At 46.2% G+C, this 25,425-nt stretch overlaps 1 protein-coding gene across 1 annotated transcript in view; it reads right to left on the minus strand.

Moving 5' to 3' along the window:
* Positions 1-25,425, minus strand: part of HTT (huntingtin) — a 146,033-nt gene that overhangs the window by 99,435 nt on the left and 21,173 nt on the right. The window contains 10 exon segments of the mRNA XM_045056956.1: positions 1,036-1,397; positions 2,758-2,838; positions 5,259-5,306; positions 6,470-6,671; positions 11,988-12,166; positions 13,081-13,222; positions 15,693-15,831; positions 17,403-17,482; positions 17,882-17,941; positions 22,796-22,916. Of these exon segments, the coding sequence (XP_044912891.1) occupies positions 1,036-1,397; positions 2,758-2,838; positions 5,259-5,306; positions 6,470-6,671; positions 11,988-12,166; positions 13,081-13,222; positions 15,693-15,831; positions 17,403-17,482; positions 17,882-17,941; positions 22,796-22,916 (1,414 nt within the window).

The raw sequence follows: 25,425 nt of genomic DNA on the forward strand, positions 1-25,425 counted from the left end.
TCAGAATCTCCTATGGTCCTTCACTCCTATTTCCAACAAATTCACCAGAAGTCATCCACTGTGAAGAGGCAAGATACCCATGGAAACTGGTGCAATAAACACACACCAGAATCTCCCCCCGCCCCACCCACTTAACACACTGCTCCTGACCCAGCACTCTCCCCGACCTTCCCCTCCCTGCATACTGGTCAGAACCTGCTCATGCTTTTCTTACCCACTGGTCCAGTTATTTGTCCTCCGGGGCCAGGTTTTCTAGTTAAAACCCTAACCGGGAGTGAGCTCCCTTCTCTACCCAAGTAACTTAATCTGCATGGCCATCAGAAATCCCATGCACACGACAACTCGACAACTGCTCAGTAGGGACAGGCGACTGTTTTATCTCCTGATTTGTCATTCAATGCTTCCGCATTTATCCAAGCTAAAAAAAAAAGTTCTTAATAAAACCTATGAACTAGTAACAGAACACTTAATAGTACAAATTGCTTTAAAAAAATGGGGTGTCAAACTCAGTCTAAACTTTTCCTGAACTTTTTGATGAGACCATCCCCAAAGTGTTTCTTGTCCACTAGCTCAGAGATCAGAAGTACTTAAATCCATGCTCTATAAGATGGGATATGTTGTAAGAGGTTTTGAAAAGCCAAAAAATATTAAAATAATGCACAGTATTAATGCTTTTAATTACAATGCATTAAGACCACAGATCTATTACCAACAGGCTCCTTATGGATTTCTTAAATAATGACTTGATCTGTGCCCAACAAGTTCTTACAGAATGTAAAATGCAGTTTTAGCAACATTCATATCATCAACTAACCTAATTTCCGACCTCTGTGTTCAACACAAATGCCACTCAGCCATTTCCTTCAGTGAGGTTCTCAGGTGGGTTTGAACTCTCCATTAACGACCTAAGCTGCTGACCTCTGCACTCTCACTACTGAGTCACATGGGGAGAGGGAAATAGGCAGGAGGGTCTGGGTCTGGGCCTCCAGGCGAGGCCTCTCTGCAGAAACCGGGGCACCCTCTGCACCCACTTACGATTTCAGAACTGTCTGAAGGGGTCACAGCCGAATCGGGCCCTTCGGTGGTGGTCTGGGAACTGTCACTGACTGGGGAGGAGGCCTGGGTGCCATCGTTCAGGTCCATGGCTGGGTCAGACGGGACGGCACTGATCTGGCTAGAGCTGTGGCTCAGGATGTCCTCCTCATCCCCGTCGGTGGCAGCACTCGCCAAGTCACAGCCGGTCAGATCCACCGAGTCCGGCTGCAGCGTGTGCTGTGAGCGGGGCTGCTCGGTGATGATGTCGTGCCCCACGGAGTCGGCTGTTGAACCGGCGGAGCCAGGAGTGGAGACTCCAGAAGAGGCCGCCAGCTCACCACCAATCTCACCCTTGACTGAGGCTGAAGACAAAGAAACACTCATTCCTCAAAGGGCCAGGAAAAACGTTCAACAGGGACGTTGAAATCAAATGTTCACAAAATACCCCCAAATTCACTGTCACCAAATGTTTCAACTGCAAAAAATCGTGAAATACCATGAAAATGTGAACTAGTATATTTCAAAAGCAAGACAAAAGTGCATTCTTCAAACATGACTAAAATTGTGTTTCACTGTATTCTTGACTTACCTTTTTTTACTCTCTTACCATGTCATATCAATAAAATAGGGATTCTCAGCAGATAGTTTTAAATGCTGTCAATATTCGGAAGTGGGATTTCACTGTAAAACCTGAAGCACGCTCAGTAACATAACCACTTCAAGTCCTTGAGCAACAGCTCCCGCCAGGGCTTGGAGCCACACATAAAGATTTCTGTGATTCACAGGCGGCCTGGCCTGGGATGCGAGGCGGGGCGTCTGCGCACTCTCAGCCAGCAGGGCTCGGAAACGACAGAAAGTCACCGTCTCTGTGAGGTGGGCTTTCCTTCTCCCCAGACCCTGCTCAAGACCGCTAAGCCAGTCCTACCCTCCCGTCCGGCCAATGCGCAGAGCATTTTCCTAGCTTTTTTTTAATTCCCACTAAAAAGACACACGCACACCACGTAAAATTCACTGCCAGAAGATCTACGCCAAGCTGTTACCAGGGGTCATTCCTGGAGGCCCCAAGGGCCAGTGAGCCCTTGAGCTCGACAATACTGCAGACGGCTGTAATTTTGTTTTGTTTTTGTAACTAAAAAAAAAAAAAAAAAAAAATGTATTTCTATTTTGTACAAGTGAATAGATAAATAATCACCACTGGAATTTTTCAGATTTTCCTTCCCAAATACCTTAGCCTTATTTCAGCTGTCTAGAAATAATCTTTTGGATAGGACTGTACAATCCAAACCACTCTCATTTAATCCAGTTATTAGTATCTTAAGCAACACTTATCACTCATAAAGTGAATAAAGAATCTGTAAGAAATGTAAATTTCTTTCAAGTTAAACTATCCACAATTTTAATCCCATTTCACCCTCACAATCCCTGTAATTCATGAGACACTTACCTACCATCCCCTACTACATAAGAAGACTTATGCTCAGGGAGCATAAACCTAATTTTAAAAGAGCCTAAACCAAGGAAAATAGCAAGTATTTGATGCAAGAAAACACACAGACACGTTTCAAAGTAAATGTTCGAAAAGAAGCATGGGTTAGCCACCATTCGAGCGAGCTGGCTTCACCGCTACCCCTCAGGAAGGGCAGGACAGGGGTAGGGAAGGTGCAGGGAAGGGGCCAGTAGAGAGGAGGGAGGGGAGCACCACTGCCCCTCCCTCAGAGCTACCTGCGAAGGCGGGGCTGCTGCCCTCCGACCTGGACTCGGAGTCATCCTCCAAGGCTGCTGCGTCTCCGAAGAGCACTTTCCCTAGGAAATGATGTAGCAAGAGTCCTTAAGCTTGCTACACGAAGGACTTTAAAAATCAAACAGATGCACATTCTAAGCGGCAAATCATAAGCATATTTAGTTCACTCTCTCATATAAGAGTATATGAAATATATTTTTAAATAAAAGTATTTTTATACGTCTAGTGTGCTAAACACAAAGAAGCCACAAAATGATATTTAGATATTATTAAAATCAATAAACCTACATGGAACAAAGTTAAAAGCAATGATTCTCAAACTATAACACCAAATATTTTAATAATTAGTAAGTATTTACTGACTTAGACCTGTTTTTTTTAATAATTTATATTATTATTTAATCTTGAAGATTGTTAGCTATGGCTGGAACCAATTCTGTTGGCAACCAGAGCACATATGTAACTACCATGCACCCGAAACTAGCATAGTGCTACGTGGTAACCAGCTGGAATTAAAATAAAAACTTAAAACCAAAAAGAGTTCAAAAACAAAACAGAAAGACCCTGAAGGTCTTTCCTGTTCTCTTTTTCTCTTTTCTCTTTTCCTGTTCTCCTGTTCTGTTCTCTTTTAAGTTGCCAGACTCTGTGGCTGACAATCAGAACTTGATCTGGGAGGATGGGATAAGGTTCATCTTCTGCACAGTCCTAAAAATACATTTATCAGTTCTTGGTTTCCAAATTCTGTCAATTTATAGTATATTAGTAGGAAAAAAGAAAAAAGCCGTAACGATTTAATTGGACTAATTAAATCATTATGGTTACATTACACAGAGGTCATTAGATGACACTATAGAAGTCATTATCGGCAATTTCTGACTTCTAACTTCACTACTCTTCAAGAAATAGGCCGTAGGTGTGATAACGTCCAGAAATCTATACAGATATGACATTAAAGGGGGGAAAAAGGCAAAGAAAAAGCAAAGGATACCCAAACTCTAGATAAAATTAACATGGCAACTTGATTAATCTACTAATAGAGTCCTTTATTACAGAGCAAGTGGTTTACCTTGAGGAAGCAAATTAAAATTCCACCCTGTGCACCTGGGTGTTAATGAGGGCAGTCGCTGTCTTTGGAATCAGGGGTTTGCCACTCTGACCCAAAGATCCCACCTCAAAGGGTGCAAGGTCAAGGCTGCGGCACCCCCACCCTGCCATCCTACATTCAACATCCACTCTGCTTCTGTCTCCCACAGATTTGCAGATCTCACTTGAAAAAAAAAAGGATTCTGCAACTATATCAAAAAAGCTTAAAAACCACAGGTCCCCATGAAAAAGGAAAACAAACAAAACAAAACAAAATAGTAGAAAAACAAAAAAGATATTGAGGACACAACAACCTTCTGGCCAGAAGGAAACAACTCATCTCAGTGGTGGGAGTCAGCCACCTGTGTCTTCTTCACAGGGAAGGTGACTAAGCAATAAGGCAAGTCTCAGAGCAACTTAGCCACCTGCCTGAAAAGTCCCTTTCCCGGAAGCCTCGTGGCCTTCAAACAATCTCGGTATTTCACCACAATCCCAAACCTGATCAAGTATGCCACTATCATGGCCCAAATATTATTGATTCTGAGTTCTAGGAAATGTTTACTTAATCCAGTCAAGGTAGAATATTATTCCTGTTGAGATCCCATTCGATACTGCAAACAGTATTAGGCATTAGGCTCTCAAACACTCAAAAAATGTATGTTGTATACCAATTGTACCTCAATAAATTGTAAAAAAAAGATTAGTCTTTTAAGATTTCGAAACAGAAAATGGCACCAATTCTTTCCTATGGAGATCCAGACCAGAAAATAAAATACTTGGTGTCGTAAAGTGTTAATGTGCACCAAAACTATCACACTACAGATCCAAAACACTGTGATTTAATAGAAATAAATTGTATCAGAACGTTCCGGCATGTACAAAGCTAAATAGGGTTGAAAAATGATAATCAGGCCCAAATTAACCAAATAATTAGGCAGACATCATTCCTGACTAATACTAAACAAAATTCACAGAAAAGGAAGTTAGTTTTATAAAACGTAACACAGACTCTATGAAGGAGTAGGCAAACCAGGACAGGCCCCTTTCTGTGAATAAAGCTTTGCTGAGCACAGGCCACGGCTACGGGCTACGGCTGCCTCCCGCCCCAAGGCAGAGCTGAACCGATTAGAGACAGGAAGGCCCACCAGAGGCCCTTTACAGGAAAAGTTTGCTGACCCCTGACCTAAAGCATTAGAAATTTATGACACAACGATTCTGATATACAAGCAATTTTCCAAGGCCACCCTACAGAACCATTCAGGCCCAGTTATGAGATCCAGCAACGTTTATAAATACAATCACTCTGCTGAGAAGAGACACAGGCACAGTCGAAGGCATTACAGAAATACAGAAAAAGCAGTGAGACCCAACATAAGATTCTGAGTTCTGAAATAATCACCTTTTTGTTTTCTTGAAAGGACAGGGCTGCATGAAGAACCCCCTCCGGCTGTAAATCACAGAAAATGACAGATGAAAGTAAGGTGACAAGCTGTTAAAATCCAGAAGGAATTTGAAAATCTTCAAAAAGCTTGATTCAGTTTTAAAACTAGAGAATGTACGAACATATTTCCACAGGCAGTGCTGAACCACCACAGCACAACGCTTTAATTTTGACACATAAAAATTATATCAACGTTCAAATACACAGATCTAAAGATGGGCCCTAAAATACCAAAGAAGCTCAAATAAAGTGCATTTAAAAAGTCAAATGAAAGACATTAGAAATCTCAGATTATCTGGTCAATTAATAATCAAATATAAATTTTCATTGGAAACAATCATTAGAAATTAGTATTTCCGGCAAGTGTTTTCGTAAGGTGTGCATTCCACAGAGGAAAGGATTCTTCAGTACACAGGGCCGTGAACAGGCACATTCTCATTTTCTGCTCATGGTTCAGGCGAACATTTATGTTCGAACGAGGCAGCAATTAGGCCTCCAGTCACACCCTCTCGGCTGTCAACGCCGTGAGCAAAGGCCGTGCCACACACGCGCTGCGCCACATCGACCACACGCCGCCGGGCCCAGGTGAAGCCTGGAGTCAGCAAAAGCCACAGGAGCCTCCTCTGTGCCAGATCCAGTGCTAGAGGCCACGCTTCGGGGATCCCCATCTACTCCAGCTCCCACGGGCAACTCCAGGTCAGACAGGGCCCACCGGGGCTGGAGGAAAACCAGCGGTCAGTCTGCAGGGCAGCACCGTGCAGGGATTAGGGCCCCGTCCCCAAAGGCTTAAAGAAGAGTGGGGGGGGAGAGGGGGCAGAGGAAGGGGTTTCCTAACGTCTGCCCTCAAGGGCAGAAAGGAACTCTAAAGCCCCTACAAAGACTTGAAGATCCCATCTCGGGCCGCGACACGAGGGTCCTGGAAACACTTTCCCTACAGTTTTCGTTTCACGACGGACGAGATGGCATGTGGAGGCAGCCGGGTCAGAGTCGAGAAGCCGGCCTTAGACGCAGGCCTCGTTCTGTCACCTGACCTCTCCACACTTCCGTCTTCCCGTCTACAGCTTAGGCTTCCGAGGGACCGAAGGGCGCCCCGCTCGGCACAGGGCGGGCCGGCCGCCCGTCCGGTGAGGGAAGCCGGGCGTCGCGGGGACGACCGCCGGAGAACATACCTAGGAGCTCCGCGATGCTGCCGCTGCGGCTCCGGCCGCCGGGCCCATACTGCACGCCGCTCCGCTGCCCGCCGCCCGGCGCGGTCAAGGCCTGCAGGAGCTCGGGCGGGGGCGTCCTGAAGAGCTGTTGCAGGAGCTCCAGCGCCCCAGTCACGGCGTTGTGGTCTTGGTGCTGAGTGTAATGCAGGGTCAGTTCGTAAACCTGGGAACACAGGGACGAGTGTCATCAGCGTGGTCTCTAAAACGTGTCGTAGGGTTCGCTGCTTTTGAGTCTTATGTTAGCAAATTTGTGCCTTAATTTCTCCCCCTAGAAACGTCTCCATCACGTCTACCAACATGGTCACGGCTTCCATGCTGTGTTCTAAATTCCTGGCACGTTGTCCATGGTCAGATTAACTCCTTACAAAAATGAGGCACTTCCACAAGTGCCACACAGGCTAATGAAGACCTGCCTCTGCCCAACCAGCGAGCAGGAAGGGAGAAGAAAGCTCCCGTCCGTGGCAACTGCAGCTGGTCTCACAATCAATGCAAGAGGCACTGTCCTGAGCACCACGGAAAAAAAGTTTCCAAACCCTGTTTTTAATGTCTATTCATTTACTTTTGAGAGCCAGAGAGAGAGAGAGTGCGCGCACAAGCTGGGGAGGAGCAGAACGAGAGGGAGACACGGGATCTGAAGCAGGCTGCAAGCTCCAGGCTGCGGGCTGTCAGCGCAGAGCCCGATGCGGGGCTCGAACCCACCAACTTCTAGGTCATGACCTGTACTGAAGTTGGATGCTTAACCGACTGCGCCACCAACCACCCCAAGAGTTTCATTTTAAAAGCATCGCATCCAATTTTCCTAGTGCTCTTAATACTGTATTACGTCATATGAACACACTGCACTCTGTTACCTTTATTTCTTTTTTAATTTTAATTTTATTTTATTTTTTTCAGTAACCTCTACACCCAACGTGGGGCTCAAACTCATGACCCCGAGATCAAGAGTCACATGCTCTTCCGACTATGCCAGCCGGGTGCCCCTCTCTTTCCCTTTAATTAGAGTTGCCGGACAAAATACTAAGCACCCTGTCAAATTTGAATCTTAGATGAATAATTTTGCAGCATAACTATGTCCTGTGCAATTTCAGGCATACTTACACCACAAAATTATTTACGATTTCTCTGCAATTCAAATTTAACTGGCACCCTGCGTGTTTATTTGGTGAACTGGGCAGCGCTACCTTTAATATCCTAAAAGTAATACACATTAAAAAAAAAAAAGTACAGAGGGGATAAAACAAAAAGTAAATATCTCGGAGGCAGCTTCTTTTAATCACTTGTGTCTAGCTCTTCTGAGGACAGCCTCTATCACCACGGGCCTCGGGTCTACCAACTACAGTCCACGGGCCAAACCTGCCCACCACCTGTTTCTGGACAGATAGGGGGGTGGGGGGTGCACAGCCACATCTATCGTCCGTGGTGGCCCTCCTGCCGCGGTGGTAGAGCTGAACAGCTGGCCCTGCAGAGGAAGGTCGCTGCACCCTGCTCACGATAATTGACTTCTACCTTGATTTCTGAAGCCATTTATTTTCGACAAACTTTCTATGTAAAATGAAGAAATAAGCACTTCACACTTCCTTTACTCATCTACCCCCTCCCAAATTCTGTTAGCATCATTACTTCATACTATTATTATTATTAATTATTTAAAATGTTTATTTATTTTGAGATAAAGACAGCGCAAGCAGGGGAGGGGCAGAGAGAGGGAGAGAGAATCCCAAGAAGTCTCTGTGCTGCCAGTACAGAACCCAACGTGGGGCTCAATCCCATGAACCGTGAGATCATGACCTGAGCCGAAGTCGGATGCTTAACCGACTGAGCCACCCAGGCGCCCCTCGGTACTTCATACTAAGATTTATACTATTTACATACTATGTAACACTATTTAAATCATATGTGCTTTGCCTAGAAGTTGAGTCTAAAAATGGAATGAAGGGGTACCTGGGTGGCTCAGTCAGTTAAGCGTCCAACTCTTGATTTTGGCTCAGGTCATGATCTCACGGTTGTGAGTTCAAGCCCTGTGTCGGGCTCTGTGCTGACAGCTGGAGCCTGGAGCCTGCTTCAGATTCTGTCTCCCTCTCTCTGCCCCTCCGCCACTCATGCTCTGTCTCCCTCTCAAAAATAAATTACTGCAAATAAATATTAAAACTCCAGCATGTATCTTATCACGTGTACATACACACTATTTATTGCAAAGGCCGTTCATGTGACCGGACCCAAAAAGAAACATTTCATTTTTACTAGTGCTGTGTCACTTAAAAGAAAATGTCCCAAAGATAATAAACAGATTCTCTTTTCTCATAATCCAAGATTTGCTTAACATTAGTTAACACTGGAATTTGCTTCGTAATTGGAGCATAACACCCTTTAATGAATCTTCCTGGTTCTCCTAGAACTGCTCTTCACTGCTCTTTCCCCTCCTTGTAAATACATACAGGCGCCTTTTTCCCGGCTTCTTAATCCTGACATTCGCTGTGGGCAGTTTCGTGGGGCTCCTCCAACCCCCATTCCCAATCTGGATGGTGTGCTGCTCACCAGTCCCTCCTACAATACTTCTACCACATTTCTGGGTTGTTAGGTCTTGGCTTATGGATTTCAGGCTTTCCTCTTTTTTTGTATCTATTTCTCATTTTGCTGGAATACACCTTCCAATAAGTTTTTCAAAAAGTATACAATGATAAGCAAACTACGTTCTTGCATATCTAAAAGTATCCAGGGGGCCTGGGTGGCTCGGTTAAGCGTCCAACTCTTGATTTTGGCTCAAGTCATGATCTTAAGGTTCTTAAGATCAAGCCCTGCATCAGGCTCTGATCTGATAGTATGGAGCCTGCTTGGGATTCTCTCTCTCTCTCCCTCTCTCTCTGACCCTCCCCGACTCCTGCGCGAGCTTTCTCTATCAAAATAAACAAACTTTAAATAAAAAAATTTTTTTAAAGTATCTATATTTTGCCCACACTTACTTTACAGTTTATAATTTAGCCAGGCTCAGGATTACTTTAAGGTCTACTTAAATATACTGTAGTTAGCTAAATTACATTGGCAGAGTTGAACTTCTTACTCAAAACAATTTAAGTCAGAATGGCTATCAGCCAAAAGAAAATGGATTAAAATATGATTTAGAGATAATCGTGTCTTGCATGCTCGTTCAGTGCTGTGCAGTATCATTTGCTCACTTTGGAGAAAAGTCACCATTAAGAAAATGAGTACTTAAGCTCCGCACCCCATACCCTTCACTCGGTCCTCCCAGGATTACTGCTGCCCCAGTCTGACGTAGTTTCCAACATCCCTCTAGCCTCACACGACTTTCACCAGCGCCCCTGCTAATCGGCGAGGAGCCCTTAGACCTCGTGGGACCCACATCGGTTCCCATCTGCACACGCATGCTCCCTCCTTGGACTTGGCAAAGGCTGTAGTCTCTGCCTATAAACTTCTCCCACCTCCGGGCATCTGGTCAAATCCTACCCACCATCAGCATCAGCTCTTAACCAAGCCTCTCGGGCACGCCTCCCTGACCTTGGTCATGCAGGGGCCTCCTCACTTGTGCTTCCACAGCACCCCGAACCCACCGCCTCACCACGCCGTCTAGTGATTATTGGCTTGCTTCTCCCAGTAGACTAATGATCTCCAACATTTCTTGACCAAGCAGCACTTCTTTAAACATCAGAAAAAAATTCTGAGTATGGAACTGCAGTACTTACGTATTTATTTTAAAATATTATACGAGTACTACAGAGCTCAGATATCATGCACATCATAAAATGTGTACTGAATCTGACAAGACTCTAGCTGGTTATCAATTTACAGGAAATACAGAAAACAAACATGTTCACTTACAAAATTGTAACAATCAGACTGCCAGGACTGCCACCGGACAATCTGTCCCTTCAACAAATGGACTCACGATGGAAGTGACCATCAGACCAAAGAGAGTCACGGTCCTTGTCAGCCAATCTCACTTGCATACTGATTCCAAAAGAATAAAGTAAACAACTGACAGGATGAGTGGATAATTGATGTTAAGGAAATGTTCTTTTCTCTTTAGGTGTGACCATGGCATTGTCATTAAGTTGTAAAAACAAAGAAGGATACAAACTGGTATACTTCAAGATACAATGATTGGAATTTGCTTCAAAATAATGCAAAAAAAGGGATAATGAGAGAACCATAATTGACCCTGAGTTTATAATTATTAACACAGGCGATAATTACTAAAGGCTATTCCACCTGCGTTTGTATGTCTGGAAATCACCATAATAAAACGTAAAACAAGCAAGATAAGAATGAAATAACCATTTTTAGAATGTATTATTACCTCCAGAAAACCTGTTTTACTCACTAAAACATTCAGTAATGGTTTTTTGAGAGGGCAATATGTAATCGTCATCTCCTGAGAACGTCATTACTGATATTCTAGAAGACAGCAGAAGGGCGGCTGGTTGGAGTGAACTGTCAGACCCCAAACTTTCTTAGAGCCTGCTCCTTCTCAGTTATTTTTCATTAACCAGCACTCCCAGGGCCTTACCATGCACCAGGAAATATTCTAAGCACTTTACAAATATTACCTAACTCAATGCCTAAATCATTAAAGCATTACCTTCGAGTCATCAATTCTATGCAAGAATTATTTTAAGCCACTTAAAATTTTGTACCCTACAAAGTTTAGGTAAGGGACACAACTCATAAGTCCACTTGGCCCAAATAAATACCTATGAACTACAACGTCATCGATATGTGGAAAGCAGAAAACAGAACCAAGGCACCCCTCTCAAGACCCCAGGTTGTATGCCTCGACTCCTATATACACCATATGACCATGTGACTTACAGGAAAGGTAAGGGCTTCAGTAGCATCCAGTACACGAAATATGGTGAAAACCCTAACATGTTAAGCCAAGCTTATGAAATTGCTTGAAACGCAGCCACACTCAAGGTTAACAAAATAACCTGGATGAGCACACCACAAAGAATGAAGTCAACTGCTGAAGTCAGCTGCTGATCACATCGTATCAGAATGTATACAGGGTTTCTCTACACTGCAAAGAGAAGTTTTAACATATTGTTCCTATGCCCCAGGGGACCATGTTCCTAACTCCCCGGGTAGAGAGACCAGTACACCAGACCACGGGTTCCGGGGCAGAGACCACACCGAAAGAGCTCACCACTGCATCCCCAGCACCTGCCCTAGTGCCAAGCACACAGTGGATGCTCAATAAATACTTACTGTACGAATGAGCACATTTCATGAGTCCTGGCTTTACAAACAGGGTACGGCATTCTTGGTAGCCTCATGAGAGATTACCTTCATGCAGGGAATGTGCCATACAGAGGTCACACAGCTAGGGGTCGTGACCTAGATTCGGAACCAGGTGGCCCAGCTGCAGAGACTATTAATCCTCGGCTCTGCCATTTCTCTTCCAAATTATTTGATTCTTTGAATGTCATTTATATATGGGCACTAGAGTGCGCCACGTGGCTCCTACCTGGATGAGCTGCTCAGTTGAGGGACAGACTTCCATTTCCTTCCGTGTCACCCCAAAGCTGCCTTTCAGGCTCGTGTCCTTGACCTGCTGCTGCAGCAAGGGCACCAAATACCTCAACGTGAGCAGCACTCCGAGAATCAGGAGGGTAGAGTGTTCGTCCTCAACAGGAACCAGCAAGCCTAGAAAGGCAGCAGTAAGATTTCTTATCATCATCTGCTTGGAGATTCACAGCTTCGCTTGTTTAAAAGAAGAGATCCACAGGAGAACCGTATTACAAGGCTGGCAGTGAGGAATCAAGATGGACAAACATTACTGTGGAAAAATACACAGGTATCTCATCTTCAGGCCAAAATCCGGGAGTGGCTTTAAAGGAGCGGCTTTACATCCTGGGCTGCGCGAGGCCCGTTAGAGTGAGTCTGGCTGCATCTGAAAGGCAGGCAGTTCTTTCACATCAAATGTCCACACGGCCCCCTCAGCGCTGGCTAGCGTTGATTTCCACAACCACCCCAAGGACAGGAGAAACCGGGAGCAGACCCACACCTGCACGGGGAGCGTGCGAGAGGCCTCAGGGACTCACTATGCTCCTTGCTGGCACGTACAGTGTGCAGTCTGCGGCACGAGGGCCAGGCCAGGTGTGCGGGGTGGCAGGCTGCCTCACAGCCACTGCCCTGCAAGCTGTCCTGGGCACAGAGAAGGGGCCCTTTCCTAGTCATCACAAAGGCCCGACGTGGGCTCATGGCAGCCTCCCCATAGTTCCCATTCAGTGGTCAGCTGGTGCCAAAGGGCCTGGGCTGGGAGATGAGGGGTGCCCGATTTTAAAGAATTTAAAAGCTCTGTCTCAGGGGGTGCCTGGGTGGCTTAGTTGGTTGAATGTCCAACTCCTGGTTTGCGTTGAGAGTCGTGGCATCCAGTCCTGCACGAGGCTCTGCGATGAGTGTGGAACCTGCTTAAGATTCTCCCTCCCTGTCCCTCAGCCCCTCCCACTGCACACACGCTCTAATTAAAAAAAAAAAAAAAAAAAAAGCTCTGTGTCAGGCAAATGCGAGAGACTGTGCCACACGGTGGGGAAAATCCCAACCACGCTGCATCTTACCCAGGAGCACGTTCAGTAGCCAGCTATAGAAGTACTGCGTCCTTCTGGAGTGCTGGCAGATGGTCACTGCTGAGCCAGCTGCAGTACGCCGAATGGTAGGCGAGCTTGACTTCAGATTCGCTATGAAAGCCTTCAATAGAACCTAGGGAAACACAAATCCAAGTAGATAAAAGACCAAACTCCTATGAAGCTTATCATTTTATTTCAGAAAACGTACTCCAAATTCTCACAGAGTGTAGGTTGTAAACAAATGGACTTTCCCGTAGCATCCCAAATTCGGGACATTCCAGAGAAGTCTGCAAACATGCAGTCTACTTACTTCCCTGTAAACTTAAGTAGGGACCTTGTTCAGGAGGTACGTCCTGTACCCAAGAGTGAACACCTGAGCTTCTGGAAAAGGTGTGCCCACGGCATTTGGGTACAGGGTCAGCAAATGACACTGGAAAATAAAGGCAGTAAAAAACAACAACGACAACAACGAAAATGAAAATGACAAAGTCAAGGAGAAGAGAGTAGTCACCAACTAGAGCCACGTCCTAGCCTGAGGGACGGCTTGCAGTTGTGCTGCTAGTGTCGCCGGGAGGTGCTTCCTGGCCTGCAACACCCGCGAGCAAGCTGGACTGCAGCAGCACAGTGCCCGCGGGTGTTTCCTAAGGAGCAGGAGAAGAAGCCTTGGTCTCTGAAGCAACAGGCTGACCCAAAGGAGATGGTGCTAGAATACCAATGGTGGCCATGTAAGTCTTAACAAAAATATCCAAAAAAGGCGTGATCACCTACTTTCACGAGTTTGGAAACTATCTTACGTAAGAACCAGGTAACAATTAAAAGCACAACAAAGAGTTACAGCTAATAAACCAAAAAAGATAAAATGTCATCCTAAAAATACTCGACCCCGAAGGAAGCAGGCTCACAGAGGGAAAGCAGGCTCACCATCCATCACCTCGGAAAGCTCACCAGGGGACAAGTCCCCACCATACACCTGCTTCCAATCAGCTTTTTAGAGTCTCACTCAAATCTAAACGCACAAGTGCCAACGTAACAGAGAAAGACCAGAACAGAGGAAGTCAGAAGAAACAGAAGTCAAAAAAAGTTGTCAAGAAAACTGTAATCCATCCTCAGAAAGAGAAGAGTATATTCATGAAGCAGGAAGAGGATGCCAGAAAACATAATCATTCTGAACACAAGGAGCTCTTAGATATTAACGAACACAACAGAAGGGTTTGAGATGGACGTCTAGAAAGTACAGAAAAAAGAAACGGAAAACAGAAATAAGAGATGACACAAATTCCATCAAAACAAGGAAGTATGCCTAGAAAGGTAAAGGTATGGCATCCAGAAATCAGGCGTCCAAAAGGAAAGCAGCAAAAACATTCCTAGGATGACAGCAAAGAAAAGTCTGAAGATACGACTGCACCTCAGGCCTAAAGAGCATCCGGACCAGACCGAGGCAGACAGCTGGAGAATTCTAGGTCAGAGGACTCCGGTGGAGAAAATGGACCCAATACATGGTCTGCCATGTGCAGAATTGCACTGAGACACATTTTACAAAGCTGTTGGAAAGTATGAGAAGATATCAATGGCCAAAGAATAACAAGCAAAATAAAAAAGAGGCAATTATTAACTCCCAAAAAACCAAAAAATTCTACAAAGAAATAGAATCATAGCACGGAACATTGTTGTGACTATTACTTGGGCATGAAATGCCACACTGAATACTAACATAACTATAGTAAGAAGATGGGAGCCAGTTAGAACTAAATTTATCACTCATTTAAAAACAAAAAAACAAACAAAAAAAAAACCAAGCCACCTAGCTGTATATTGCTATGATATATATGCTATATACCATGTTATCTAGAAATGTGGATGGAAATGCCAAAAGAAACACTAACAAAGGAATGGCCCACAAAAAGGAGGAAGTCAAGAATCCTCATGTGGCAGGGTCACAATTTCTGGTCATTAAAAATAAAACACAGGGGCAGCTGGGTGGCTCAGTCGGTTAGGAGTCCAACTCCTGGTTTCGGCTCAGGTCGTGATCTCACGGTTTGTGAGTTCAAGCCCCACATCGGGCCCTGTGCTGACGGTATGGAGCCGGCCTGGGATTCTTTGTCTCCCTCATTCTCTCTCTGCCCCTCCCAGGCTCACTCTCTCGGTCTCTCTCTCAAAAATAAATAAACAAACTTAAAAAAAATTTAAACTAAATAAAACACAAACGTGAGTGTGGAGGCTGCTTATTTTGCTTGTTGGGCACAGAACAGAGGTCAAGTGGTCCCCACTGGCTGCAGGGGACCATCAGTGAGCTTTCTCCTGCCTGCACTTCTGGGACTTCTCTCCCCAGCTAGGTTAAGGAGTCCACCTAATATACCAAGAACCAATCTGTTCTAGAAAACCGCCTTCTGAATTTGCATCTATAAACCATCTCCTTACTTAACTCTACCCCACAATAAGAAAGCAGAAATAGAAAGAAGCTGTCTGTGTGCCTCAAAATAATTAAAAACATTTTAACTTAAATTATGAAGCACAATATAACTCAAGACGTGCTCTCACACGATGGCCTGTCCAAAAAGCCCACAAGACTCATTCACATTTGTGACTTACGGTGATAATCGTACCTTAATTTCATTGTCATTTGCAAAATTGCCAAAAGAAGCCATAATTTTAGGTACAGCTGCAGCCAAGGTCTCCTGAACAGATTCCTCGGGTCTCTTGCTTATTCGAGTCAGGCAGGGCAAAAGGTTTACCAAGTAAGGCCTGCATGTATGAAAGGAGCATGAGTTATTCTTCCAGGTCTACTTTACTGAGGAAAAGAAACAATTAGTTCAGTACCTGTTAGGGAAGAGCCAGTTTTCATATGCAAAACAGTCCTTAACAGAAAGTAGACAAAAAGATCAGGGGGGCTAAATGCACACCAAGTTCCAATGTTGGGAGACGTTCATCCTTCATTTCTCTGTAATCACACAGGACTCTCACCTTGTTTGAAAAGCCGTTCGTAGTAAATTATAACAGTGAAGTATTCATATTTTAAATCAGAAAATAATAGGCAACAAATAAAAGTTAAGAAATGAAACATTTTCTTGGAAAAGGAGCTTTGCAAGGAAATATTTTTACGTGTCCAAACTAAATACGGTCTTCGAGATAAGACGTGGCCCTCCAGAGAGGAAAAACAGACCGTGCAGGATGCAGAAGGGAGTCACTGGACAGCAGAGCGGAAACCACAGGAGACCCCTCACAAACATGCGCCCAATGTGAACAGGCGCCCTCTGGTGGCGGAGAAGAGCAGGCCTACACCTGGGACTAAGGGACTATTTTGCCTGAAAAAAATAAACCAGCCCCGAGGAACAAAGAAACGCGCAAAGAAGCAACATCAGGCCAAGGTGCTAACAGACAGTGGCCGAGATGGTAGTCAGCGGAGGCAAGATCTCCCCGAGTAAGGAGTCCGGATTTTATCTCAACAGCTCTGGGAAATGACTTTCAGTAGAAAGTTTAAGTAAGGAAATGACATGACCCGATCACATTTTTTAAGGTCACTTGGGCTGCTGTGTGGAGAACTTGGGATGTGCTGCTTCAAAGATATAAAAAAAATTTCAAAATATGGTTAGTAAAAGAAAAAAGTTGCATAAAAAGAAATTTCCTTAGTGACGTATCTCCACAGCCACATAAGATTCTTGTTCAACTCAAAATCAGGGGGATAAATCGTGGTTTCCCACTAACAGTGAGGGTCGGGGCCCCTGCACCGGCTCCTCCGGAACGCAGCCCAGGGCCTCTGGACATCAGTCTTGCTGGTTAAGGAGAAGAAGGCACAGATGACAATCAGGGACTTCTTTTGATTCTCAATCCACTGGGGACAGACTGTTCCCACTAGTCAAACTTTATTTAGTTTAACACTCACAGTTCGAACCCATATGAGAGACAAAGGCATATTTCTAGAGAATTCCTACAGCAAGCAATGATGAGACCGGTTCTCAACCTTCAACCACATGATGAGCATCTGCTTGGCGACGAGCACGTGCAGACACGGTCACCGAGGCCGTGCTGCCACAGAGGACACACGGGGAAGACCCTGCTATCCTGGGGGCGTGCCTCTGTCTCTTGGGGGTGTGGGTGGACAGAAAATGAACACGCACACCGACAGTGTCCCAGAGTGCTTCTGAAAAGTGCTATGATGAGAACAGAAGCAGGGAACACCGCCCACGACACGGAAGGCAGTGGTGGACAGCGTTAGCCGGAGCTCAGGGAAGACACTTGAGCTGAGAGGTACAGAATCCACAGGAGCTGGCTCCCCACCAACGCACAGCACTAATAGGCCAGAGCGCACCGCCTACCTGCATTTCTGAGGCCGAACCAGGTGAGCCAGCTCCGCAAACCTCCACAGGGCAGCACGCAGGCTCCGGGGAGCGCCATTCTGAGGGGGGGGGGGGGGGGGGGCGGAGAGTGACACGTTACATTTCAGAGTCAGGGACACTATGCACCAAAGGGTCCTCACAGACACAAGAGCATCTGTTTATTGCTTATTTCTACGTTTTAGAGACAAGGCCACGCACAAGCGTAACCACTGCAGAAACGTCGCGGCCGAGGGGCTTCACTTACACAGATACAGAAACTAATTCCCATCTCCTCTCATAAATAATGAAATAATGAAGAGCAACCTTGCAAAGAAAAATAAAACAGTGAAGTCTGCTTTACCAAACAGCATTTCCTTCTCACATTCCCACTTATTAAATAAAAGACAAGAGTTCACGTCTACCGCTCCATGAAGTGACACAGTTACCACTTCCTCCAGTAAGAGAAAACAAAAGCCTACCTTTTTGATTTCCTTATAGAGTTCAAGCTGTAACCGCGGAAGATTCGAGTCCATCAGCGCCTGCAACGGAACACAAGAGAGCTGGTCGCAGAAGGCTCATTCCACCAGCAGCCCGGAAGAAAACTAAAAGGCAATTAAAATTTCACTTCGGGGGCAAAGTAGAACAGAAAAGCAACGAAACCAAGAGCCTGCTCGTTAAGAAAGAGGCACATATATTTGGGAAGATACTGAATAAACTAGACACAGGTCATTCACCTGAATAAAAACACAGAAGCGAAAGAATTCAACTTGATCTATAATCAAATACTACATAATACTGAGGTTAAATGGTAGATGGTTCAAATTCATTCTAATGCTCTTATATCAAACCCTTTATAGGTCTTCAGCAAGAGAAGAAAACACCTGAAAGGTTTTTCTTCATTAAAGTGCATTCTGCTAGATGAACCAACATTAGCAATGGCCTGAATGAGGTCTGTGGTGCCAGCAGGGCGGGGAGTCCACTTGGAAGATGAGAGCCCCTCGCTTGACGTGGGAACACACGTCTTGGCAGGCACAGAGCCCTTGTCCTTTCCCAAGGTCCTCCCTGGACGCATGGGTGCTCCCAGCCCCATGGCTCAGAACCCACAGCCAGCGAGGAGCCTCGTGCTCCTCACAACACATTTCTCGCCCCCATCCCTGCTCACTTAGGGGCCAAACCAAAACTAATGGCCACGAGGTCAACTTCAACCCAGTGAGAATGGCTGAGAGCCACTACCAGCTTGCCCGCACAAAGCCCATGTCAGAGAGGGCTTCTCGGGATGGGAGGGAAGGAAAGAGTCCTGGCCCCCACTCTTGCCCTGGGAACCCTCTCCTCTGAAACGGTACTGCCGATGGCCTGTCCACCAAGAAGACAGCAGAGACATAACCAAGCCTCAAACCAAGCTTCTCTCATGTGATACACAGCATATGATGGCTACAACCTGAGCTGGTCTGAGTAAAACTCAGGTGACTCACCTACTGGTTCGGTGAGCTTTAAAGTCAAAAGCAGAGCTCCATTTGGGGAGGTTCCAAAGTATAACAATATCTCAGAAATGTTTCTTTTAATTCTTTTTTTTAACGCTTATTATTTATTTTTTGAGAGAGAGAGAAAGAGAGAGAGCGAGCAGGGGAGGGGAAAAGAGAGAAGGAGACACAGAATCTGAAGCAGGCTCCAGGCTCTACGCTGTCAGCACAGAGCCCGATGAGGGGCTCAAACTCACAAACTGCAAGATCATGACCTGAGCAGAAGTCGGACACTTAACCAACTGAGCCACCCAGGCACCCCAATATCTCAGAAATTTTTAAATCCTAATCCTTCCATTTCAGCTTCTACTAAAAATCCTTAAATGAACACACCAAAACAGACATATATTAAGGCGCTACTTGCAAATAAAACCAGAAGGTATATCCCAAGTTTTATTTCACGTTATGTTTTATAAGCTAATCTCAAATTTAGTTTGTAACAAGAGAAAACAAACCCTCACACCCCTAATAGCACAGAATCGGGGTTCCCAGACCCTGGGGACAGCAATCTGACCCTTCCCTGCTCCTGAACCTTCCACACTGAAGCAGACATACCCGCTCAGCTGCCAAATCGAGCCTGTGACAGCCCGCCTCTGCCTCCTCGCTCACGCTCCCGGGGCCACCGTCCTGGCCCAGACCTCACTCTCCCAGGCCTGGACTACTCAACCTCCCACGTGGATCCTCAGTGCCCAGGTCCCTCTCCCCTCCAAGGCAGACACACACTGTCACAAGGCTACTCTTCCAAAATAAAGCTCCCCGCCGGCCACGTCGAAAATCTGAGAGCTCCTCATCCTCTACCAAACGAAGTACAAACCCTCGGAACTGGCCCTCAACACCCCCGTTCTCTGATGACACACACTGGAGCCACCCTCCTCCGAGAGCCCGCAGAGGCTTCCTGGGCCTCCTAGAGGCAGCTGTGCAGTGGTCAAGAAGCCCCCCATCTCCTCACTCACCACCACCTCCAGGAATCCTTCTCTGCCTCCCCAGAGGAAGTCACCTCGAGCTTCTGCCTGCCGTGAGGAGTTGCCGACGTCTCTCAGAACTTAGAGTCTGTGCCATGGACTGAACTATTTCTGTAGAAAGATGCTTCTCCACCTGAGACTGAAAGTCACGAGGCAGGCGCATGCTGTTGGGCCACGCCGGGCATTTTCCTACATAAATGAAAAGCACCACGCATCCCACTGCTTAGGCCATGCTGAGCCCGGTCCTCATGAGAAGCACAGCAATACTCAACGGAAGACCAAAGCCCAGGACGTGACTCCCGGTGACGGTGTCTGTGTCCTGCCTTCCTGACACCGAGCCGAGGGGTCGCCCGCGGGCTCCCAAGCCTGTCCTTCCTCTGCCGCAACGACGGCAAATCAAGCCAGACCTGGTCCCGTCCCAGCCTGCTGAACCTGCAGACCAGAGCATCTGGGGAGGCACGGATCTGAGTGCAGCCAAACCTCACCATGCCGACTGTAAGCAGAAAGAAGTTGAGAGAGGCTGACCTCGTCTTAACGCCCAGGGACGTAACAGGAAATCTTTGAACCTCTGCCCTGGGAGGCCTGACACAGAGGAAATGGGACAAAAGTAGGGAGGTGGCCAGGCCTCAGGTCACCAGCCAGCGTCACGGCCGACAACCACCACACATTCACCAAGCTATTCTGTCCAGCGGCTCTTAGAAACAGGTCACTGAAGAGGACAGGCTTAAAAATGGAACAAAGCTTACGTGTCCAATGGTCAACTCAGAGCACTCTGGGGCCACACTGTCCCCTCTGCCCTCCTTAGTCTCCCTCTTGCCATGAACCAAGGCATGGTGCCCTCTTTAGGTGCTGTGATTCTAAGCATCAGATTTAAGAACTGAAATATCAGAAAAAGCCCAGCCTGGCCCTGCCTGCAGGAATAAAAAAAAGCAAGCCAGGATATTTAGGCCTGGAGAGAAGTGAACACAACTGAAAAAGGCCATCTGCAGATACGCTGCGGGACCCCACGCACATGTGTCGCCGACGGGTCACGCGGCACAGGGAGCAAGGGTACCTGGCCACTGGGCATATGTCGCAGTGAGAGGCGGGGTGCGAGCGAGAGCAGGGGGTGCAGGCGGAAGGAGAAGACCGGGTGGCTGCCCAGAGATGGGGGAGGGCCTCCCTAAGGCTGCTCCTGACAGAGTGAGCTGGGCGCCGTGGCTACCGAGCCCAGAGAGCATGCCAGCCAAGAAACAACACGCTCCCAGAAGGGAAGGATTCCTGAAGACCGCGGAGTCCGTGTGACGGCAGAGAGGGCAGCTGGTGCGCTCGCATGCCCCTCAGTCTCCTGGGGTAAGAATGTGAGAATCTCATCATTACAAGACTACACCTCTTGCCACCTGGAGGACCAGTGAGGGGCCAGGATGGTGCTGAGCACATCGCCTACACCACCACCTTTGACCCTCACACACATACACACAGACACACACACACTCCTGCACACCACCAAACCTTGTCTGATTCCCTTTGTAGGTGAGGAAACCGAGGCTCACAGATTTACATACGTTTCTCATAGCTGTTCAGTTGGTAGGGGACAAAGACTCAAAAGCAGTTCTCCTTCACCCCAAAATCCACGTATGCTTTATCAGCCCGGTAAAGTGCCTCCGTCTCCCTGAACGTAGCAGGAGGGGGGTGATCCTCTCCCGGAGGAAGGCTGGATCCGTGAAGGAGGAAGGAAGGATAACTGCTCGGCCAACGTAAAATGCGACCACTCTGCAGAGAAAGCCCCGGGAAAGACTCCAAAGGACAGTTTGATTTATCAAACCCTAACGAGACGGGAAATACTCAACTAGCCTATGTTAGCTCGGGGTCCTCGGTTCATCTGGCCAGGTGAGCATCACCGGGAAAAGAGTCTCCACGGAAAACCAAGAGACGGAGGCTCTTCTCAAAGGCTTATCTAAGTGTCACAAGTGGAACTGAAGGCAGTAAGAAAAAAATAAGAAAACCAGAAAGGTCCACAAAACAAGGACCCCTGCAGGGAAGGAAACAAGGTACGTTTTTTCCTGAACCATTACCAAGAAATGGCTTTGGGAGGAAGTGTCCAGAACCGTGTCAGAGACCCATCCTCGGTGCCCAGAGCCTATGGTGGCAGCACTGAGTATGGACACACAACCCATAAGGCCCGTCCACAAACTCAAAGGTGGCCTAGGAGAAGTGACCGGGATGGGCTGGGGACACTAGAAGAAGGGCAGAATGACAAAAACAAGGACAGTTTTCCATTACATTAGGAATTGTGGAAGAGGGCCTTTATCTTCAAAGGCAGCAGAGAACAGAAAAAGAAGAAGAGTAGCTTGAAGCTCTGGTGATGTTGGGCACAAAGTCGGCCTCAGGAAGCAGTGACAGAAGAAGACAGGTGTCCCCTCCCTGCTCCTCAGCTTGCCTGTAGCCCAAATGCTTTGGCATTCCGGCTCTGCCGTCCCTCCTTGGGAACTCCTCCCACCCGGTGCCACCACACCAGCCCCAGCCGGTCTGTGACAGAAGTCACGTCTTTATGGGCACACAGCACTGCCTGACCCAGGTCTCCGCAGGACAGGGAAAGCAGACAAAGGAAGGGAAGCTAGAGGCACCACAGACAGACTGCATTCACCTGTCCCCTGCCCTCCCAGGGCCTTGTGGCTGCTCGAGGTTCAGCCCACACAGAAGCTGGTGTCTGTAGTGACATTTTCCCCAAGAACACCGAGCGGCTGCCAGTAGAGCCCATCTGTGACTTAGGCGCACACACGGCCTTCTGAGTCAGCAGGGGCGACAGGCAGGCTGGCAACCACGCCGCGAATGAACGACGGCGGACATCCAGAGCGACTCCGCCCCTCCAAACACGGTCTGTTCTCTCGGCCACATCGCAGCTGGGAGAGCACGGCTCACAGGGGCTTACTTTTATGACTCTGTTGAGGCACTCGTCAGCCACCATCCTGACATCCGACTCTGCATCATCACTGCACAGCAGGAAGAGTTCCATAGCGATGCCCAGAAGTTTCTGAAATTCTGGAGAATTTCTAAGTTAAAAAAAAAAAGAGAGAGAGAGAGGCTGTCACGGCCAAGAGGAGCCTAGAAGACATGACAACGAAATGCAATGAGGTATCTGGTGTCCTCTACAGGACGCTGGAACAGTAAAATGACATTACATAAAAATGAAGGTTAATAAGTACATTAACACTGATTCATCAACTGTGAAAAACATACCACAGTAACGTAAGATGCTAAGAACTGGGGTAACCGGATGTGAGGTAGAGGGGAACTCTCTATGCATCTTTACAATTTTTTTTTAAGTCTAAAACTATTCTAAAATTTAAAAGCTTATTTGGAAAAAGATTGTAAGACAAATTTCATTTTTTTAAAGTTTTAGTTAAATCAACCTCAAAAAGCCACTGTTTTGTATGTATTTTGAACTCCATAAAAAAGAGGAAAGAAAGATACTGCTTCACTCCCAGACAGCCATCTGCCGCTCTCTGCCAACAGGTTACTTCTACTCTTGCTGACAGTATTCTTGGAACCCTGAAAATCAGTATACCAATATGACTCTTTTACTCCTTTTTATTCTCGCTTCCAACGTGTTCCAAAGTATAACCACATTTCACCGTAAGACTACACGCGATCACGGGCAGGCTGTGCTTTCTGCTGCTCTGTCCCGCAAAGATGGGAGTCTATGTAACGCTCGCAGATGATTTTAAAATGCTTGACTGAGACCGTCTGTCTGGGTTGTCGTGATCCATGTGGCTAAGCACAGCCGCGGCAGAGATAAGCTGGTGGGCCGTGTACTGGACTAGATTTCCCGGCACCGTGAAGTACCACCAGCCCAAACACAGCCCCTGAATAACGCCGCTATCTTTGAAGACTCAAAATCCGACTGTTTCCCGGTCTCCCCCTAGAGTCCTCGGAGATGGAGGTCCTCTCCCCCTTTCTCACTTCATCGTGGTTCCTACCAACGGTCAGGACCACGAGCCTAAGAGATACCAGGGGACCATCTTAACAACGGCCGACAAATACAGGCAAGAAACAAAACATGCCACCCAGCGCGACTTCAGACCTCATCTGTGGGGAACACAGCTGTGAAAAAAGGGCTCAGCAGGAAAGGCCTCCGGACACGGACACGGCCGCTCCAAGCAGCGTTGGCTACAGAAACACAGCCTGAGCCATATGTGTGATTTTACAGTTTCTGGGGCACACGTCAAAAAGAAAAAGAAAAAACAAAATTAATTTTAATAACGTCATTTAATCCCATATATCCAAAATATAACTATTTCAACATGTAATCAATATGGAAAAATTACTGTCTACTTAACAATCTTTTCTTCAGAGCACACCTCAATTCAGACACAAAACTTTCATCAGACATACTGCATCTGTGTTTAGACTTCATAAAACCCACAGATGGAAAAGTTTGCTTTCAAAGGTTTGCTTTCAAGTAATAAATAAGTTCTGAACATCTAATGCACAACACAGTGATTACAGTCGGTCCATAATACTATATTATAAACTTCAAAATTGCTATGAGACCAGATCTTAACTGTTCTCAACACAGAAAAGGAACAATAATTATGTGACTCGATAAAGGTATTAGCTGACACCAATCATATTGCAATATATAAACGTATCAAACCATCGTGCTATACTTCAAACTTACAGTGTCGTAGGTCAATTATGTCTCAAAAGAAAAAAATAAGTTCATATACCATTTCCAACCATGCTTAAAAGTTCTCCAATAACTAAATCGAATACTGATTTTTAATAATTTAATAAAACAGATATAGGGCTAATGAGGTTATAGGTTCCTTCTTGAGAGAGGTTTAGAAATGTCTTTTAAGAAACCTGTCCATTTCACCTAAATTACCGGCATAAAGTTCTTCCCAATACTCCCGTCTAATCCTCTTAATATCTATAGAACCCACACGAAAATCATCTCCCTCACCCCAGGTACTGGTCATTTGTGACTGCACTCTTTCTTACCTGGCCAGTCAGTCTGATTAATCTCACCGACATTCTCAAAGAACTCACTTCAGGTTTGTTTGAGTTACTGCAGACTTCTCTATTTTCGATTTTACTAACTTCCGCTCTTATCTTTATATCCATTCTTCTGATAAATTTGGGTTTCACATGCTCTTGTTTTTCAAGTTTCCTGACATGGGAGCTAAGGGCATTGATTTGAGACCTTTCTCTTTTTTCCAAAATCGGCACTGAACTATAAATTTCCCTTGGATATGTCGTAGCGGCATACCGCAACTTTTGAAGTCTTTTGTTTTTATTTTCATCAATTCAAAATACTTTCAAATTTCCCCTTTGACATTCTCTTTGACCCATGGGTGGAAATATGTTACCTGTTTTCCAGACTATCTTTCTGGAACAGATTCCAACTTAATCCTATTGAGGTCAAAGAGCATACTTGTATGAATCCTTTCAAAGACTTTTTTTTTTTTAATATTTACTCATTTTTGAGAGAGTGTGAGGAGGGAGGGACAGAGAGAGAGGGGCCAGAGGATCAGAAGCGGGCTCTGCACTGACAGCAGC

Source organism: Felis catus, chromosome B1 (assembly GCF_018350175.1).
Source record: "Felis catus isolate Fca126 chromosome B1, F.catus_Fca126_mat1.0, whole genome shotgun sequence".
NCBI lineage: Eukaryota > Metazoa > Chordata > Mammalia > Carnivora > Felidae > Felis > Felis catus.